At 36.3% G+C, this 22,483-nt stretch overlaps 1 protein-coding gene across 3 annotated transcripts in view; it reads right to left on the bottom strand.

Annotated features, from left to right (window-relative positions):
* Window positions 1–326: 326 nt before the first annotated feature.
* Window positions 327–22,483, bottom strand: part of hs2st1b (heparan sulfate 2-O-sulfotransferase 1b) — a 76,340-nt gene continuing 54,183 nt past the window's right edge. For 2 of the 3 annotated variants that reach the window (XM_058779124.1, XM_058779126.1), the window contains exons 2-7: window positions 9,369–9,607; window positions 6,882–6,967; window positions 3,767–3,905; window positions 3,579–3,676; window positions 3,280–3,437; window positions 327–1,776 (exon numbers count right to left, since the gene is read on the bottom strand). In XM_058779124.1, the coding sequence (XP_058635107.1) occupies window positions 1,550–1,776; window positions 3,280–3,437; window positions 3,579–3,676; window positions 3,767–3,905; window positions 6,882–6,967; window positions 9,369–9,607 (947 nt within the window). In that variant the 3' untranslated portion in view covers window positions 327–1,549. Of the gene's footprint in view, window positions 1,777–2,705; window positions 2,738–3,279; window positions 3,438–3,578; window positions 3,677–3,766; window positions 3,906–6,881; window positions 6,968–9,368; window positions 9,608–22,483 lie in introns of all 3 variants that reach the window. The other variant, XM_058779127.1, reaches the window with a different exon arrangement.

Here is a 22,483-nt window from a genome sequence, read left to right on the forward strand (position 1 = left end):
CTTTTGCTCGAGAGGGATGCATTAAGATGCACAAGTAACAGTAAATGAGTGTCATAATATTACTGGTCTGTGTATTTATGAACAAACAAATGCAGCCTTGGTGAGCATAGCACTATATGCTTTTGTACTATATATGATCAACTAATATGATCACTGATAAATTAATAAGTGAAAAAAAAAATACATATTTAATTTATGTCTTCATTTAACAAGTCAACTTTGACAGTCCTAAAAAAAACTCTCCTCTCAAAATGTACACAACTTTAAGCATATCCCCAAAGCCCAGTTTGAAGAAAAACTAAGAATACTGGAAAAAAAACATGGTCTCACAGACAGTAAAGTTTATTTGAAATGCTTTGAGAATTTATACAAAAAAAAAAAAAACAATGCAAATATAAAAGGAAAACTGGCAGTTTTAAAAACAATTTAATACACAGATATTATTTAAATGATCTGAACAACTGCTGAAACCAGGGTGGAGTGAATGATTCATGAAGGCACTATTGAGTGTAACTAATGTCGGTTTGAGCCACTTTCTTTTTTTTTTTCTTCTGGTAAAATGCAATATTACGACATATGAGAGGGTAGTAGTCTGTTGAGATCAAGTTACCTTAAGCCAATACTGCGCTACAAGATGATACTTGCAGTTATCGTTCAAGGAACCTGTTCTGGACAAATAAGGCCTCACACAGTAGCATGTATAGAAACAGGAACACGGAGGCCAGATCTAATGGTCTTTAACCTGTCCAAAACAGTCTCTGTACTGGAACAATGAAAGATGAAAGTTCGTCTTAGAGGTCAGTTTCTGTTTCATTATTTTAGAGTCTTCAGGAGATGCAATGAGGGAAAAAAAGAGAGAGGAATAGAAAAGAAAAAAAGCAAGCACCAGTGGGGTCCACAAAGAGATGTCTTTCTAAATAACTAGTTTTAAACTCTACAACTTTGAATTTCTTACAACCATTTGGTCCAATTACATAAAATATACATGTAAATACAATTTGTACAGATATGAAATCTGTTTTACCACATTCTAAACTCTGGCTACAATACCTTTTACTAAAGTCTGTAAACACTGTTCATGGCATTCTATTAAAAATGAATATACACAATGCAAGAAAGTGTTAAGAATTCACAAAACCACAGTTAGTAGTAAAATAAGGAGGTGCTATAATGTACCAAACGTCTGGTACAAAAAGCAGTACCCTTTTGACCCTGTTCAAAATTGATTTTTCACAACAGTGACTGATGGCCAAAGAGGTTCTGTCACTTTCTTTTGGAAGGCATGATGAATTATGTGAAAATGTGAAAAGTGTTTTCGCTGCTGTTTAAGTCCATAAAAAGATACCGGGCTCAAACTGGCTAGACTAGGAGCATCACGGTCAGCACTGTGTGAAGTCTCTCAAACACATTCTCAACCTTCGGCTTCTAGTCTAGGACTTTCAGGTGTTTGTGTCCACAATGTAGAAGTCCTTTTCTTCTCTTTCCAGTGAATGTGACAGAACAGTACATGAACAGGCCAAACGACACTTGGACCATGCTAATGTCAACTCTAGTTTACTTTCGGATAGATTTTCTCATAAAAGAAGTTCTGAGCCAGCAGGTAAAGCTCTCCGTCTTTTTCCCTGACGCTGTGAGCGCGCACAAACTGAAACTGTTCCAGCGCAAACTCGTAGAACTCGTTCTCCATCTTCCATATATTGGACTGCTGCAGCTTTGAGATGGACTCTTTAGTGGGAGGTTTCTTCTCGCTCGTTTTCCTCAGGTGAGACTTCTTGCCTGCAGTTCAAGTCAAAGACAAAATAAAATGCAATCACTCAGGAGGTTTCACTGGTGTGTGTAATTGAAAAATTATTCAATGCTGAATACCTGAATAAGACTGAAACACATTAGGGGATTTTTCCAAAGCTAATAAACTGAGTTTTAAATGAATTGGCTAAATAGGAGTTCAAAAATTTGTGACCCTGGACCACAAAACCAGTCATAAGGGTAAATTTTTCGAAGATTTATACATCATCTGAAAGCTGAATAAATAAGCTTTCCATTGACGCATGGTTTGTTAGGATAGGACAATATTTGGCTGAAAATGCAACTATTTGAAAATCTGCAATCTGAGGGTGTAAAAAAAAATCTAAATACTGAGAAAATCGCCTTTAAAGTCGTCCAAATGAAGTTCTTAGCAATGCATATTACTAATCAAAAATTACGTTTTGATGTATTTACAGCAGGAAATTTACAAAATATCTTCATGGAATATTCATGGATCTTTACTTGGCATAAAGGAAAAATCAATCATTTTGACCCATACAATGTATTTTTGGCTATTGCTACAAATATATCTCAGCGACTTAAGACTGGTTTTGTGGTCCAGGGTCACATTTGATGTTTTGAAGTGATTTTGCTTTAAAAAAATAGCAATTTCATATTTCTGTTTTCATTTCCAGACTAAAACAGGAAGCTTTTCATTGTTAGTACAATAAAAGAGCAATAAGTCGCTGTTGTTGTTTTTTGTTATTAAGTTTAATGAATAGACATTTATGTTACAAATTGATAATGTTTCAATTATTTCTGAAAGATCATGTGACATTGAAGACCAAAAATGGCCACAATACTAACAACAGCCAACAGAAAAAAATAATGGCTGCTGAAAATTCAGTTTTCCACTGCTTAAATACAATCAATTCTAACATGGAGGAAGCAACACTTACAGTATTGGGCCCTTATGAATATCTTTCTTCCACTGAACACAAAAGGAGAATTATGGTTTTTAATAATGTTCTAATCATTATTTTCCATGCAGTTACAATGAATAGGGGACTGGAGCTTTCAAGCTTCATAAAAGATGCAAAAGAACCATAAGTATATCATAAAGTAAGTCCATGTGACTTCTTCTGAACCTATACAATACCTTTGTGTGACAAACAGACCAAATCCAGTAGCTGCAACTGAATTATTGAATTATATCAGTCTGGTTCATGAACAAAAATATTCGAAAGATTTTCTAAATGATTTCATTTCGACCAATGAATTGAAAAGAACCGATTAAGAATCTACAAAACACACATTGTTAATGTACTTCTTCCATGGGCTGTCATAAATGTGCCATGAATTTGACCTCAAGGCTGTTTCTCACACAAAGCTATTGTATTTAGCTTTTGTGTTACACGTGGGGAAAAAAAGAAGCTTGGGTTTGGAACGATGAAGGCAAGTAGAGAGCAGAATTTTCTTTTTTTGTTGTTGTTGTTGAACTATTCCTTTAATTCTTAAATATTGACAAAGTACCTGTGCGGTAGAGCTCAGTCGCTCCTCTGAAGAAGCGTGGCAGCGCTGCCTCGAGCATCATGATAAAATCCTCCAACTCCTCAGTCACTCCCACGAGCAGATACTCATTCACCAAATTATACTTGGCCTGTTCGAGAGCCCACCTACTGCCAACATTCCTGCACAAACAGACACACAAGATCATTTCCAGCTCCTACATAGTTTCGAGAACAAATCAGCAAAGAGTAAATCAATCAATCTGTCTAATGCGAAAGAGCATTTAGTGACAAACAGAGTAACAGGCTGATCATGTTACCCACCAGCACTCGGAGTAATGGCCACAGAAGAACGGGATCTGTAACCAAAGCTTCTCAGGAGCGCAATCAGAACCTCCTGATGACACACACTCATCAAAGGTCTGAAACGCAGTTGCACATATTGCATCTTAGCATCCACACGGTGAGAAAATTAATAGTTCCTTAGAATGAATTGTTTCAAAAGATAATACCTTTTTGTCCCCCTGCTTTCTCCGTCTGAGACCTGGCCGATAATCATCTCCAAATCGGAGAAAATAGTAATAAGACACCAACCTCTCGATGGGGTCCCGTACAATGTTGATGTAAACCGGCTTCCCCTTGACTCCAAACCTATTTAGGAAAATATAGTATATTATATTATATATTATAATGTTATATCATGTTCTGTTCTATTCTATTATTATTATAGGGTACAACCAGTGGCGGTTTTAGGCATGGGCGAACCGGGCAGCATTTTTTCATGACACGTGGGGGGCGGCACAAGCACTTGAAAATAAAAAAATAAAAATAAAAATCATCTATCATATAACTGTGTGGGGAATTGGCAAATTGGCGCCCCTGCTTGCTGAGAAGGTACCGTGCACAGAAGCTGTGTGAGAAGTGGCAAGGGGAGGGGTGCGCGGCCGCGGGGGACAGTTCACCTCTCCCAAATGGAGCGGACAATAGCCGTGTGTCCACTGTCGGGCCAAAAGCGGGCGTGCTAGTGTGTGCCAGGGCCAGTTGCGTTTCCACTGTCACTTCCGGGGCTTGATCGTGCCTCGTCGGTGCTTCCTCAGGGCCAACGGCCGGGGTTTTCTGGCCCGACGAAAATCTGGCCCAACTGGGGCTAGAGGAGTGGTTATGAACAAAGGTGGAGTTTCTCCGCGACTTGAGAGCGTCAGCGCTGCAGATCATTTCATAAAGTTAACAGCTATAACACCAGCATTAAAGACTTTTAAAACAATTTTAGCTCAAAACTCTGTTTTGATTATGATAAAGAGATTTGATTTTATTTTGACTCACTTTCAGACAGCAGCCAGTGTTTGAAATAACTTGATCTGATGTGGATTATGATCACCATACAAGGCAGAAATATTTATAAGAGATGCAAAAGACTATGCATGCTAGCCATTAACATTACCATACTAAACATGGTAAATACCACCGCTTGAAGAATCAGACGTCAGCTTCTCATTCTCTATAACAATCGTGTATTTATTTAGTAATATATTTTATCTGTCATAAGTCTCGTCTGGAGACTAGCTCTGTGTGTGTCATAAAAATATATAATGGTTTTTGTTCGGGAGCTCCCTCTGCTACTCAGGTCGTATTTTTGATGGAAAAATATATAAATGATCATTCTTACTTAACGTGATGTAGCCTATACTGTGACTACAAATAAACAGAAACAGACTCTACTGAATAAGTAGGGTATAGGCCTATTTGTCCTCTTTCTTTTGTGAAATAGTGGTTCACATTGCTTTATTTCTGTGTGACTAATTTTCAATCCTGATAAATTAATTCATTATGATCAATGTATCACTTAATAGGCTATTGTAAAACATCGATGCTTTTGGATTTAAATATTAACAAAACATGAAAACAAACAGCCGCTTTTATCATGTTCGTTTTGTGATCGCGCTATATTTCCAGTGACTTATTTCTGATTAGTTTTCTGATAACTTCTCTTTGTTGATGAAATGATGGGGTTGCGTGACGTTTTCCAGAGAGGCGTGTAAAGGGCGGGTTTTAGTGAAGCACAGCGGAGCTTCTGGCCCGACGGTGGATTTTGACCCCCAGAGTAATTCAATGTAGAACCGCCACTGGGTACAACTGGGCTAAAGGCGCCCTTGATATTTTTCAACTCTAGACCACTAGATGGCACAAAAACATGGCTTAGCACTTTCCAAAACATCTGCTTTTCAAGATGCAATTGAATATTTGTCTGATCCTTAACGCAATCGTGGGCAGCAGCGCAAAGTTGATTCAGTTCTTACTTGAGCTAATATTTTATGTTTTAAAAAATGTTGTAGATTTAAGTAGCAAATGAGAATCGCTAAAAGTAATGAATATATATTTTGAGACAAAGGTATTCTAAACGATTTTCAGTTTTGTTTAAGATAATTAAAGCAACAGTTTTATGTAACGAAAGAATATGTAAAAGTATGGTATTTGGGGTAAAAAGCATCCCTGCTGTTGGGGCTAAAGGTGCACAGTAATTAACATGATAATTAATAGATGGCTGACTTTTCCATTGTTGATATGACATGGTTAGATTCAGATGGTAAATATCATATTATGTTGGGTGTCCATATTAGAATGCAACCATCATATTTAAAAACATGGTATTAATTATATCATATAATAAAATATCATTTGTTGCTACTACTGTAAATCTATATTCAATTATTATGGAATCTCCTTCAATGCTTTCAGAATATTTACTTTTTAAAATGCTTTTGTTTCTGTATTTTAAAATATATTTCCTATATTTACATATTTTAATGACAGTATATTTACTGAACAAAAATGAATTATTTTAGTTTTCAAAATAAGCAGAAAATAGTACAAACTTTGCTAAAGTGATTGTTTTAACAAGTATTAACTTAGACATTATTTTAAAAAAAATGTTATTTTAGCTGAAGTATTTGTGTCGATATCGAGTGCCTTTTACCCCGTGTGTGGGGTAACCTCATACATTTATACGATTTTTAAACAAAATAAACGACTTTTCTTTTTTTCACGCAAAATCTGTTGCTCCATTAAATGTTCAATACAAGCATATATATTTTTCTGCAATTATGTATTTTAGGTGCAGGGAATAGCACATTTTCTCTACATTTTTCTAATAAATTGTTTTAATACACATTTTCTTTGTTACAATTATTTTAACACCACAACAATCTGTGAAGAGTTAAAAATTTAATACAAATTTCAGAATTTCAATGTGATGTGTTCCTTTTGCTTTAATAACAGCAGCGTACAAGCTCCACAAATTTGTGCAAAAATGATTATGATGATCATGTTGTTGACCCAAAAAGCAGACTTCAAATCCACAGAGAAAAAAAAAAAAGAAATAATAATAAAAAACATGTTCCACTTTCAACCACTAGAGTGCAGCACTTACATGTATCTTCTCACATCAGTGAATTAAGTAGCTGGCTGATGGATGTCCCATTTGTCAGGAACAGACAACAATAAATGTACTGCTAGATAAGGTCTTGTGTGCCTTAAGTACACATATAACCAGATTAACTACAGTGAAGTGTAGTGCAATTGCTTCCAGTGATTGTTATGATGGTTTTATATTAATACAGCAAAACTCACTTGGTGAAGTCCAGATAGGCGACATGGCCGTGGTAGAAACCTGGTTTCATTTCTCGCCAGGATGTCACATTCCTTACAAACCTCATCTGTAAGCACAAGATAACACATTTGATTTGTCCCTGTACACAGTTTATAAACCTCTAAATTTATTTTACTGCATGTGTGATATGCCCCCATCATTCAAGCATCAGCGATATCCAAATCTCAAATAACAATCTCGTACAGACGCACTGCATCTGTCACGGGCTGCTAAACAAACCAGCCAAGTGACTACTTAATGCAAACACATTTCAGCAATGTTTTCTCCAAACATCCTCCCCATAGTCCCACAGCTGTACTCCGCTGGGAGGGAAAGGTTGTACCATCTGCACCGTCGAAAGGCTTTGTTGAAAGCTAGACTGGATATTACCTCTGCAAAAATCACCCACAAATAACACCTTCTCCCTCCCCCTGCTCAGAGGCATATTATTTTGCGGATGACAATGACGTGAATACAAATGTAAACATACGCTCATGATCGCAGACCAACAAAGCCTCACGCCGTGTTGAATAATGCTGACACGTGTGAGGTCAAAATGATGCGGGAATGCTTTTTTTTTTTTTTTTTAAGGAACACCTTCAGCTCTGCAAATAAAACTCGTTAAAGATTGATTTCTGTGAGCTGACATATAACAATACATATGATGAATAGAGAATTGTCTTTCTTTGCTGCTGTCAACAAGATCTGCGCTTCATTCTTTTCCCCCTTGTTCTTTTTTTTTTATCTATCGGTTCAGCTTGTTCAGTGCTGCTTGTCACACAAAGGCACATCGGCAGTGTGGATATTGACAGTAGGTTATGAATTATGGAGGTGGAGCCAGAGACGAGGCTGCTTGTTAGAGGCAGTGTGCGACAGAAACACAGGGCCGCTGCGTTTAACATCACCTGGACTGTCAGAGTGAGAATTGGGCAAAAGACCAATCACAATGTCAGCAGTACAAGCACACTACACCTCTGCACTTGGTCCGAACTGCATAAGTTGAGTGTGTTTCAAATGTATTTCAAATTGTGTTTTTTTCCAAAGATTATGTATTCATCATAAAATGTTGAAACCAATGCATCAGTTTCCAAAGGTATTAAGCAACAACCATTTTCAACTTCAATAATAAATGTTTATTGAGCACATATAAGCATAATAGAATGATTTCTGAAGGATCATGTGACACTGAAAACTTGAGTAATGGCTGCTGAAAATTCAGCTTTGCAATCATAGGATTAAATTACTTAAAAATATATTAAAATAGACAACAGTTATTTTAAATTGTAATAATATTTCAAAGTATTACTGTTTTACAGTACTTTTGATTAGATAATTGCATCCCACAATGCATTACCCCTAAGAATCTATTTCCATTGTGGCTAATAAACTGCTATATTTCAATGGCATTTAAAGTGGTTTCACATATAATACGGTTTAAATGAACAAAAACTTGCAAAAGGATATTGGCTCCTTTTAGGGTGGTCTGAGTTCATCTAAGGTGTTCAGATACAGTTATATTGACACTTGGACCATTTGGAGTGCTCAAAATCAACCAGTGTGAAAATGACCTTAATCTCTTTTGATGACACATATGAGTGAACTTGCAAAGCTTAAAGGGATAGTTCACCCAAAAATGAAAATTCTGTCATTATTTACTCACCCTCATGTCATTCCAAACCTGTAATACCTTCATTCATCTTCGGAACACAAATTAAGATCCGACAGCTTTCTGACCCTCCATAGACAGCAAGGGTCCTACCACGGTCAAGGCCCAGAAAGGTAGTTGTTAAAATGGTCCATGTGACAGTGGTTCAATTGTAATGTTATGAAGCTACGAGAAAACCTTTTGTGTGCAAAGAATACAAAAATAAAGACTTTATTTAACAATTCTTCTCCTCCGTGTCACCGTAGGTGCCATTAACGAGAGTATCACGATGCATGTGTGCATTCCTCTGCTTGTAAACAAGGCACAGCGCATGCATGTTCTACATCAGCAGCACCACAAGCATGCATCATGGTACTCTCGATAATAGACGGAAGACGGTAACTCCGGGGAGAAGAACTGTTGAATAAATTCATTATTTTTAAATGAAGTCGTTGCAATTTTCTTTGTGCACAAAAATTATTCTCGTAGCTTCAAAAAATTAAGGTTGAACCACTGAAGTCACATGGACTATTTTAATGATGTCCTTACTACCTTTCCGTGTCTTGACTGTGGTAGGACCTTTACTGTCTATAGAGGGTCGGAAAGCTCTCAGATTTCATTAAAAATATCTTCATTTTTGTGCTCTGAAGATGAACGAACTTACAGGTGTGGAACGACATGAGGGCGAGTAATTAATGACAGAATTTTCATTTTTGGGTGAACTATCCCTTTAAGAACTCTGTGCACATAATTGGACTATAATGTTAAATAATCTCATACATTAATGTATTATAAATTGAATGTAATGTAATGGACATATTACCTGGTCCTGCAGAGACATGACCGGATTATTCTTGGTGGTGTTGATGTGGAGAACATGGAAGCGGTTCTTTCCACACAGGTCATATGCAATGTTGGTAAAGGAGGTGCTGGCAGTCTTGGGCACGCGGTTATAGATTATAATCAGATCCTCAATCTCAGGCAATGCCGGAGAGTCCCGCAGGCTGTCCCGTGTCTGTCTCTGCTCCACCTCTCGCACCTCATGTCTGGCCATGGTGCGCTCTGCAGGAGAGAGGACATGATCATGTTTACATCTACAAACATGCATTGTATCTTTTATTTGCATAGACCCTAAAATTCTACAGTTAATACAATAATTCTACTGTACACTTAAAATACTCTTATAGAATTTCTACAGCTTTAAAGGGATAGATAATTCACCCAAAAATGAAAATTCTATCATCATCTACTTAATCTCATGTTGTTCGAAACCTTTAAGACTCTTGTGGTACTATGTTGCTAACTAAACAGTTGACTGTTTTGACTCTCACTGTATGGTTACCAACATTCTCAAAATCTTCTTTTATGTTCCACTGAAGAATGATGATATGAAAATGATAACAGAAACAGATTAGCCCTTTAAATAATGTTGAACTATGATGACGTACTGTATATGCATATAGATCTTGAATATGTCATGGCAGACAAAACCAAAACATTGTTTGGGTCATACTTGTATACATTTATTTAAAGTATCTCAAACATCTCATTATGCCATGTTACGCCTGACATTTAGAAATAAATTGAGTTCATCTGACCTTAGATTGTATTAAACATGGCATTATAACTGCAGAATGCATTTTCTAGTTTAAAATACTCCTATAATCATGATGATCAAAGTTTAATTGTAGGGAGAACTGTCTGCAATTCGAAAGTACATGAAGAACATAAGAAGATTATGCAAATTCATACATCCATCTTCAAATTTAATGCAAGTAGCTGGTGGGAAAAGTAGTTAGAGAGCAAAGTTTGAGTATTTTCAGAGAGTAAGAGAGAGACGCTTCAGCCAATAAATCTAAGGCATCTAAAGATCTGTAAAGGTTCCCAACAGGCCCTTCAGCCACCTGTTGATTTAGGCGACAGAAAACAGAAGCAGGATGAAAAAGCCTGAATAATGGAGCAAGAGGAGAAAACAAAGCAACCAGTTTCAGCAGCAGTGTTCTGCTTTATGTACATGCATACACACACACACACACACACACTCAACACAATAACTTCACCACCGGTAGTGAGATGTCAAGAGAATTCTGCACCATAAAATCCCCCAGTTTTCAGTTTCAATGTACTTTACTGGCATGACAAATAATTGTACATTTATATTGCCAAAGAATATGCAGCTCAGCTGCTTCCAATGAAAATAGTGCAAAGAGAGTCTAAGTAACATACACCAGTAGAGAGAAAAAAAATATCATAAAAACAAAAAAACATAGTATAAATATAGTAATACTAGTATAAATATATTAATAACCTTATATATTTTGAATAACATCAGAAAAATCTGCAACTGTGAGAAGAGAACCACTTGTCTATGAGAGAGAATGGCTTAAAAATTCCACTTTTGAGCTGATCATGTATTATTTCTTAGGTTTGATTTATATTCTGGGAACTGCAGAAATTGACAGTGGAGACAATCACAGAGACTCTTACACAGCTCAAATCAAAGTAAGATGCAAAACCTGCATATAGAATATAGTATCCATTTCAAAATCAGCTTCACAAATATATTTAAAAAAAAAAAAAAAAAAAAAGCTAATAAATAAATAAACAAACAAATTTCAATTTAAATAATTATCAGTTAATTGTACTGGCCAAAATTTACACACAGTATATCCCTAATAATAATTGAGGTATCTTCCTTTACACATATTCATAACTGAATATTTTTCACTAAAATTTATTCATATTCATATGAAATTAAATATTTAGTTTTGGCAGCTGCTTCCAATCTTCAATCAAAATCTGCCATTGAAGGTAACCACTGAATCTCAATGTGTGTTTTGAGTGAAGAACAGCGGGCGACCAATGAGATTCCATGTGCACAGTCATTCAGACCTATCAAACTGTTAGCAGATCACCCTGGTCACCCTTTACTGTCTAAAGCAAGCACTGCTCACAATTTATCAGTGTCTTCAAGGTGCTTTTAAAAGACACCAGTGTCTCATGAGGGACCAACACTCAACAAAACAAGATTTCCCTCGCGGTTCATGTGGAGCCAAGAGAGTTCAGGATGAAAACACCAAATGGTACAGATAAAATATACACAACAATAACACCAATAATTTATTTCTTTACAATACAATTTCCAAATTTAATAAACGAATATCACAATGTTACCATCTGATGCATCACTGTATAGTTATACCACAGTAGTTTTTAGTATGAAAGGACAACAACAAAAAGGAAATGAACTGTGGGCATTCCTGTGATTGTGCATTGTAGTAAATTTGCAATTTTACACAATGATAAACAATAGAATTTAATTACACAAAGCCACTTAAATTTGACTAAACTAGTATAATGTCTTCTGAAGTGTAAACAAACTAAATAACAGTGCAGAATGTTACGCTCCGTGCACTAATAATGGAAATGCATAGCAATCCTGAAAACAAAAGCCAAGCTAAAAATTAATGAAATCTCTCCCCAGTCATCATGCTGTATCATATGCTCATTTTCCACACAGCAATTACACAAAACTCAGCTTGCTAATAGACTCATCAGTCTTCAACAGTGCACGCCTACCAGTGCATAAAATAAGCCACTTAAAATATTGATCAACTTTTAACAAGCTTCCATGCATCAGCTCCACCGCAGAGGACCCTAACCACACTCAGCCTGACATCTCATCTACTCAGTCTGACATCCCATCTAACTAGAACACTATCCCAAATCAACATAGCCGTCTACACTGTGATTGACACGAAGCCCCAAAACTAGAATGCCTTTTTCCTCACCAGCAATGACACTATATTTTGTTGGTTGCTTGCTTGCTTTTTATTTCTGAGTGTTATACCACAGCTCCAGAAAGGTAGTAAGGACATTGTTAAAATAGTTAAAATGTGACATCTATGGTTATGAAGTTATAACAAAAATATTCTCGTAGCTTCGTAAAATTAAGGTTGAACCACTGATGTCACATGGGCTATTTTAATGATGTCCTTACTGCGTTTCTGGGCCTTGAATGTGTCAGTTGCGTTACTGTCTATGCAGGGTCAGAAAGCTCTCGGATTTCAGTGTTTCCCATTCATTAACTAGACTGTGGCGGTTTCGTAATAAACCGAAAATATATTTATACTCTTCATTATAACATGAAAGGTCTTTTGCAAAGTGTCCGTCAAACGAACTAAACGTAATATGGCTTTCTCTCTTCATCAAGCCTGTGTGCGCTGTGTGTTTCAAAGCCAAGCGCGCACTTTGCACACACGATTAGCTCGTGATCCGGTGTTTTCCACGTCTCAGAGCGGCTCCTTTCACAGCAAGTCTGTTTTTGAATGTGCTGTGAGTTTAGCGCGCATCTGAGAACGCAACGGGCACCAGTTACGCTTTGTTTTCATATCAGCATAATTTTCAACATTTTAATGGGCAAATGCTGACAGTATTTCGCTAGATTTGAAATGAGACTCGTTTGTAAACCTCTTTGGAGGAGTTTTTGGCCAAAATAAATCTCAACTACAGTTTCCGCCAAAATAAAAGTTCATAGGTTTATCTCTTGCAAGCAAGGACTAAAATTAACAGACGCGAACAAAGAAAATATTGTACAGGCAGAGCAAGCTCACCGTTTATTGGATGAAAATTATAAATATTGCGGTGGGTGTTTATATGAATATATTTCTGAAGGGAACTGACTTAAGAGAAGTTTCGATGGCATTTTTTCCCTCTTATCACTGCTCTTCCATAAAAATGGAAGATTAAAAATATCTCAATTTGTGTTCCAAAGATGAACAAAGTTTTTTACGGGTTTGGAACGACATGAGGGTGAGTAATTAATGACAGAATTTCCATTGTTGGGTGAACTATCCCTTTAACAACAAATACTTACTATAGGGTAAGTTGCACATTATGCATAATTTCCATTATTACTGTAGTGAGTATGTGTTATGAGTAACAAGGACACTGTAAAATAAAGTGTTACACCCCAATGACAATACTGTCTACTGGACAAAGCAACAGTTTACACAAAGTATAAAAGTATATTTAATAAGATTATAATAGAAACGTTCAGCCATTTCATAGAGCACAGAGTTCAGCCATACAACAGTGGAAAAGGCATCATAGATAAAGGTTGGGAGTGTAATATGGGAGAAGTGATGAAGCCTGAAACCCGAGCTGTGGTGTTTGTCCTCTGCAGACACTAACAGTAGGCTGAAACTGCACATAATATGGAGAGGGATGGGGATGGCTCAGTTGTGTCATTGCACTAGGCGTCCATTACAGCTCCACAGCCTTCTATCTCCCCCCAGCTTCTTTACATAATCACAACAGGAATGCATTTCTCACACTCATGCATCTTAGTATTCATCTATCTGATGGAGGGGAAATGCTCAACTCTTCCTTCAACAATAGAAGAAAGGGAGAGGCCAGCAGGCATGACTGCATTGCTCATCTTAATTAGTAAAACATCCTGCTCTTTCCTGACACACAAACGCATTTCCAGGTGATTAAGCCTTTGATGATGTTAAGAGGAGGATGCATAATTACAAGCGAAGCTGTTTGAGGTGTTTTTGCTTTTGTCTGATGGGAGCTCATTAAAGTCTACGAGCATCTCTTATTCTCTCTGGTTTCTGTTCTGCACAGTAGAGGGCAGCATCCTGCTGCCAGGTCGTCATATTGGCAGGGGTTCTGGGAGGGGTTTCCCTCATGGGAAGGCTCAGCATGGTTTCCTGGAGGTGTTTCATCCACAAATTAGATGCTACACGGAACTGATTGACTGTCAGAATTGATCAACTGCTGCCCACATCTCTATATCAGTACTTCATCTGATGGGAAGACAGAAACCAACTGGAATTTTGTATTAAATCTTGTTCTACTGAATGATCATGTGATTAGTGTAAATTATTAATGTAAACCACCGCTAGTGTAGCTTACATCTCCTTAACATAGTATGTAATGTGTGCAGAATTTTAGGAGGAAGTGTGGCCTAGAGGTTTAAGATCTAGACAAGAACCCAACCCTGCAAGCTTCAAGATACGTAAACAATCATAATGTGCTATTGTGCAACACTTAAAATGAAAGGTCACACCAAAAAAAGAATATTCTGTCATTTACTTGCTTTCATGACATGCCGTTCCATTCCTATGCAATTCTTTTTTTCTTTAGGCGTTTCATGACATGCAACATGACTGTGACTATATGATGACAGAACTTTTGGACGAACTATTCCTTATACAGTAGAAGCCTTTATGCTCTTGTAATAACTGTATAAAAATATAAATATATTTATATTATATATTTGGAAAAAATATTTCTGAAGAAAAATGAAATTATCACTTACTCTCAGGTTGTTACAAACCTATAGGAATTAGTTTTTAGAACTCAAAATTACACATTTAGAAAAATGTTCAGGCTGCTCTTTTTCTTATAAGTTCATATTTTCTCTGCCAAGTTTGAATATGCAGATATGATAAATATATATGGCAAGCCTAACAGTAAATAAAACAACTTACATTTTAGTGTGTTTTTTCACACAAAATTGTATTGATTGAGAAGGGTCAGAATATAATATTAATTATGAACATCTTCAAAATTTATATTATTGTAGTCAAAAGAAAAGACTTGAAAGGGTGTGTAAGTTAGGACAATTTTCTTTTTCAGTGTTTAAATAAACAGTCGAGCAACGATGGGACTAAAGGAGGCTTTAAGATTACTTTATTTACAAGTTCATGATCTCCAGCAGGTGGCGCTTATCTTGAATGAACCGCCAGTCAGAGATTCAATGCTATGTGGGTGTTTTTTTGTATGTACACATTTCAGATACAGAAGATACATCACTACAGCATCTAATCTTCAAGGAATGAAGAGATGTTAAGAAAGGGGTCAGGGCGGTCATGCTCTGTAAAAGACAGGAAGAGAGATCTGTCAACTTAATAATTTAATATCTACCCTTTCTCCAATATCTGTACGCCCTTTCACTCTAATAGTGGCTGAAGTTCTTTTCTATCTTCCTGCCAGCTATGCCCCATTCCATACCTTTATTTAGTATCCTAATCCAGTACCTTTCCTCTGAAGGAAAAGCTCCAGAGGAGTCATATGCTTATATGTAGTTAAAAGGTGCAGTTGAAAAGGTGCCACTATCAGGAGTTTAGCTGCTGGAATTTAAGCCTTTGTTGTTATTCTCATGAGGCAGTACCGAACCGCAGCGCTGAAGTTCATCTCAGTACCACAAGCAGCAGGAAGAGCACTCGTGTGCTTGGAATAAGAGGTATGTGATCAGCAGAGCAGATCTCTCATCTCTGAGCTATGACAGCAGTCTTTAAATGTGTATAAGCACGTCTGCACATGTGAGGATAGTCTCTCTGTCGGGTCTGAAGCTCATTCAAACATGACAAAAGACATTTACTGCTTGAAACTGGAAAACAGACCTATATTATTTTACTGTACTAAATCAGCTCTAATTAGATCGACCTAACAGAGTCAAGAAATATGGAGGATTACTATAGGAGTGTGACTTGTAGGTACTGTACGTAATATTAACAGCTAGGGGATGAAATGGGCACTACAGTCCAAATTTAAAATAATGGAGGGAGACGTTTCTACCACTCTCTCCTCCTCAGACGAAAAGTTTACATGGGATTGGAACGAGCACAACTGACAATGAAAGTCGACGAGCCTTACACTGTAAATTGATGTGTTGATTTATTTCCTTTTTAATATGCCTGTGGTCATAGAGCTTTTTAGATGGATACAATTTTAAGGTTTGCTGGCTTCCATGGCTGCAATATGCTGTGTTTTCTGCCAAGTGGCAACCTGGGGTGTCAAAATACTATTGGGTAAATTGGCAGTGGGCGGAATCACAAAGACCAAAACAAAAACAGACATTTCAACATTGGGCTCGTTCTTCGTACGTTGCTTAATACATCTGAGATTATTTGAAAGACACCGGATCTTCTAATCCTGATAACTGATCTCTGGCTAATTTGGTTCTTCAAACGAATTTGCGGATTTGATTAAAATAGCTGGATTAAGTTGGTTTAAGATTACTGTGTGTTCTCGTGTTCCTCTGAAAAGGGCAGATGTATCGATTACTCAAAACCACAATCAGCAATGCAGCGATTGGCTGGCGGCAAGAGATCATATAATTAAAAAAAAAGACACCTGATGAAAAAGTTGACAAATTTCTGGACCTGTATAAGGAATCAGCCAAGCGAATAAAACTACATAAATGTTATAATAGATGCATGAAATGTGCACTGTTTTTAATTTATTTGTAATTTTTTTTACATGATTCCCAATTATTTATATTCATGAATTATAGTATTTGTACAGGTTTTACATTTTTATTTCAAAGCTGTAATTAGCAATTCATTTAATTTTATCTTTGAAGCAGATTCGTTACGTAACAGAGGTTTCTTACGAGTCAAGATCGTTTCTGCATATCCTGCGCTCCATCAAGCCACTCCCATAATAGCTGCCACCACTCAAATTAATGCACGATTCAGATTAACTGTATAGCATGTGTGTAAGACTCCAATACAATTATAAAGTAATTATTTCATCACTAATAAATATTTCAATGAGTAAAACTGGCTGTGTCTATAGTATTATAGACTACACAACATTATTATATTATTTTCAAATCGATCTTTAAATTATTATTTATTTAAATTATTGTCCCTGGACCAGTAGGGTACTATTGTAATAAAGTAGCAGTGGCTGGGGCAGATTTTAAATATCAATTCTGCTTAAAAAGATGCAATCTAATCCTGTTTACATGAAATTAGCCTGCTCCCGAGCAGTTTTAAGCTTGTTACAGACCTGTTGCTATGACAGCAAGTCCAGGATGAGCTTTGAAGTACCAAATGATCCAAGATCAAAACCAAGATCGTCAACAATCAAATCCAGTTAACCGAGTTAGCGACAACGGGCCCATGGAACGCACATTTCAAAGTAGAATAACTGGCTGTAACATTGTTTTCTTTTATGTGTTTATTTATTTATTTATTTTGGAGAAACAAGTATGTGAACTTATATAAATATCTGCAAACATGTGGTATTTTTATGCTTTAGTACAGTCAAAAAATTACATACAGCACCTTTAAAAATAAAATTAAGAAAATGTATTTATTAATATAACCCTCATAACATATTCAGGTCCATTTTAACCCGGAAGAGATCCATAAAAAAGTAAAACCTACAAACTAAAACTTATACCATTTAAACCTAAAAACATTTTAAGACCCTCAAACAATTTAAGATTTCTTTACAAATATTTTAAGAGATATAACCATTTATAACAATGTTACACGTTTTGTGTTTGGGTCATTTTGCACTCACGCATGTACGGAGTACCATTAGGTGTTAAAAAAACATTTTGTAAAATTATCTATTAAGTAATATTAGTGTAAAAAAAAAAAAAAACCTTTTGTAAATTATATTTTAGCCCTACCTCACCCACTTTTGGGACTTAATTTTGCTGATAAACATGAATATTGACGAACCATTGCAGCATGAAAAACTGATCACTTTTTTCATCTAAAAGTGAAAGTGTTTTTAAGTAAAAATAATTGTTAGGGATGCACGATATTATCGGACCAATATCGGAATCAACCGATAATGGCTTTAAATGTACATATCGGCATCGGCCTGATATGAAAAAAATAGGCCGATATGTCTTGCCGATAAGAGTAATACATTAACTCACGTGTGCTAGCGATTAGATCACGTCAGCAGTGTGGCTCATTCTTGAAACAAAGTTTTGCCTGATTGATGATTAGATTCACTGTTTTGGATCGCTGCATTTAAACCAAACAGTATTGTTTAAACTGAGAATGCACGTACAGAATGACGCGTTCGGTGTATGATAGAGTAAACTGTAATAGCACGTGCACCTCCCCTGGGTCCTAACGCCCGTTCTCTAAGGAGTTTTAATTCCATAGGGGGCGCTGTTGGCCTACTTCTAATAAAATGAAAATACACAAATAACATTTAGACTGTGTTACTGATTAAATAAAGTAGTAATTGATGTCATAAAATCATAAATTGTCAAATTAAATAATTTTATATATACTGGTTTATTCTTTAGTGTAATGTTATATTTTTTAAACAAATTATGAGCTCTAAATTTTTCAGAATTTTTACAACTCTTTGCTTTACAACTGTTTGCTTTAGACCATATGTGTAATGTTATATATTTTTTAAACAAATTATGATCTTAAGATTTTCAGAATTTTTACAACTCTTTGCTTTAGACCAGGGGTGCCCAATCCTGCTCCTGGCGATTGACTGTCCTGCAAAGTTCAGCTCCAACTCTAATCAAACACACCTGCCTTTAATTTTCAAGCGATCCTGAAGACCTTAATTAGTTGCTTCAGGAGTGTTTGATTAGAGTTGGAGCTGAACTTTCAAGGACAGTCGATTGCACCCCTGCTTTAGACCATCTACAAATATTAAAACTTAAAATAAAATGTTTACTACTGCATCTTTTTGAAAAATAAAAATAAAAAATGCAGCGATTGATATAAAGTTAACAGTTATTTTCAAAGCTTGTACTGTCATTATAAAAGAACTTCATTATTGTTTATTTAATTCAACAAATAAGTTCTTGTTAAAAACTAACCAAAATTAAAAATAATTTGCTTATAATTTCCACACAGGAGAGACATGGTGTTGTTTCCAAACAAAAGGAAAAATATCGGTATCGGCCAAAATGAGTTGAAAAATATCGGCATATTGGATATTGGCCAAAATCCAATATCGTGCATCCCTACATACAATGATATATTTAAATAAATTATCATCGATACGGAAAAATAAATGATTTAATTAGCTAAAAAAATTGTTGAATGTAACATAAAAATAAAGTTTGCCTATGCGCAAATTATTCTTGACTGGCAAATCAATTGAAAACAAAAAAGCAACTGATAATTGAAAATGATGTAAATACTGCATTTAAAATGATCAGTATATGGTTAATGGAATACGCATTCCTGATCGATTGGAATCAATTTAGATGAAACCTCATAAACATGAAGGGAAGGGTTCTTGGAAGTTTGCTACAGAAACTGTACCAGAGACATCTATTGATATGATTTGAGTTGAGCAACAAATGATGCAACTACAAACAGGAATCTGGAAACCCTACAGTGGTGCCCACCGATGTATACCTCCACTGAAAGGTGTCACAGCAATCTAACTACCTCAAAACCTGGAGAAGCAGAGCATTTCGCAGGAAGTCAGAGTCAAACGGAACAGAAGTTTTACAGGAAACATATGTCGCAGGTGAAGCCTTCACAGGCTAATTTTTTAACCTTTTAACCAACCAAACAACAGGGTGCCAGCTGGTAGTATCTCAGTGGTAATCAAGCTGATGTAATTCAAGGCAGGCAGGAGCGTCGACATTATTGGAACATAAAACAAAGCTGAGATTAATGGCTGATAGGACGCTAGGATGGGGGCAGATGGGGAGAGGAAGGTGAGATGGATTGATCCCAATAACCTCTGCTGATTTAATTAGATACAAGCATATTTATCACCCATCTGTCATAGAGGAGGAGCATGGAGGACAGGAGCCGAGAGGCAGTACATTATCTCAGCGCACCTGGCTCCGTAAACACTCGCCTGTCTCATGGGCCAATATCATTGACAGGCGGCTCACCCTCTCCTGATTAAAGCGCCAAATTTATTGTACGACACTTCACCGTCTCAGCTCTAACACGCAGTCCTCCTTTCTCTCTTGCGCTTTCTTTGTGTTCCCTTACCTCTAACAACTTTTTAGTGAATGCTGAAAAATATAGACAAAACATTCCAATTAGTGGGTTTTTATTTAAGCAGGCAGCATTTTACAGCTGGCCTGAAAAGAATCTTCAATTTAAAAACAGCTGTCTGCTGTGATTGTTTAGTCGTAATGAAAAAGACATCTTATTTTTTTTTCAGCCCTCTAAAAGGAAACTGTTCAGTAAAAAGGCAGCTATGAGGACAATAATGCACATGGGAAAGAAATGTAAAATACTGAGTGCAAACACAATATGGATGCAGGGTGGCTTTTTGATATAAAAATTTTGACTTTGGTACAATATAAGTCTCTGGTACACTTCAGGCATCAAATAAAAGGACAAAAAAGGCCTACAATAAGCTACAGCAGTACACAACGGAAACAAGCCGCAACAACAAAATTAGCACAACACAATGGTAACAAGCCACAACGCAACGAAGTTAGCGCAATACAATGGAAACAAGCCGCAACACAGTGAAATTAGCACAACACATTAAAAAAAGACAAAAAAACAGCATAATCGGACACAAGCCACAACAAAACAAAATTATCGCAACACAACAGAAACAAGCCACAGCACAATCGGAAACAAGCAGCAACACAACAGAATTAGTACAACACACTGAAATTAGCACAACACAACAGAAACTAGCCGCAACACAACAAAAACAAGCCACAACACAACGGAAACATGTCGCAACACATTGAAAACAAGCCGCAACACAACGCAATTAGCACAACACAATGAAATTAGTCCTATGCGTTGTTGTGATTTCATTGCATTGTGAAGATTTTGTTGTGTCGTGACTATTTTGTTGTGTTTGGGCCAACGTAATGAGCAAATTCACTGCATCCTTTGTATAACATAAAAGCCAATAATACGCATAGAAAATAAATTAATATAGTTCCAATCAATAACATATTTAAATGGATAAAATACATATTTCTGGTTTGGTATTACTTATTACAGTTAATAATAATGGCATTATTTATTCATTAAAAATGTTGATAAATTACTAAAATTAATTAATTAAATAAATAAATAGTTATACGTAGTAAAAAACAATGTATGGTAACATGGTAAACAATAATAACTTCTAAATATTACAAATACATATTTCTGGAACCAAGATACTTTTTCTTTCTGCATGCTGAAAAGTCCTAAACTAAATTTGAAAGTTATTATTGGCTCTGCATGGCAGTTAAATTTCCATCACATTCAATTAGTGTAATGACCTGAAACCATGGTTTGGCTCAGACAAAGTCCTTGTCCTCTAAGTTTTGGCCTATAATCTTCAACACGCCACACACCCTTTCTCTTGTCCAAGGTGAGCTTTAACTTGCGTTTTCATGGTCCTATCCATAACTGTAACTGCAGCAGAGCTTGATGGCATCATTTAATCTTGGGACTAACTAATAATCAAGATGTGATTGAAAACCATGACAAAATTCTTTAAAATGCCCATTAAACAAGAAACGAGCACTCGCCAATCCCTCACTTTCATTACAGCCCAATGCCTTTACAACGATTCCCTAAGTACAGACGATAAACATTGCAGATGACACCCATAATGACAGCCACTGCCCGCACAGGAGACTTTACATCCACCGCAGATGACACAAAGTGAGAAACAAGGCAGTTATCTGAGGGATGAGAGAGTCTGTGAAGGTCAGAGTCAGTTGAGTGGTGTTAAACTGACTGGAGACCAGTTCTGACATCATGACAGCTCGGCTTAGCTGAAAAAAATCATAATAATAAGGTGCCTGTGGACCCTTAACCGTACAACCTTTGATTCCTTGTGGCACGAGGGCAAAACTGACTTGTGCCTCGTGGCAGTGACTCAGAGCTTTTAAAAATATAACTCTGACCTTAAACTTCACACAAGTACACGGAGCTGCAGTGATCCCAAGATTTGTGTTTCCTAAGGCAATTAGGGTATGTCTTGTACATAGAAAATATCCGCCTGTCATGTCACTTTATAGTAGTGCATAAAGCATTTCTTTGTAAAATATGTAAATATGTAAATATAATAAATATAGTAATTGATAAAATAAATGTAACTTAAATTTACAAAATCTAAGTACATTTTGATTTTGCAGTGGAAATCAATTGAATAAATGAAAATTGCAGTTCAGTAAGTCATTCAGATGTTGATTCCGTAACAGTGCTATAG

Source organism: Onychostoma macrolepis, chromosome 06 (assembly GCF_012432095.1).
Source record: "Onychostoma macrolepis isolate SWU-2019 chromosome 06, ASM1243209v1, whole genome shotgun sequence".
NCBI lineage: Eukaryota > Metazoa > Chordata > Actinopteri > Cypriniformes > Cyprinidae > Onychostoma > Onychostoma macrolepis.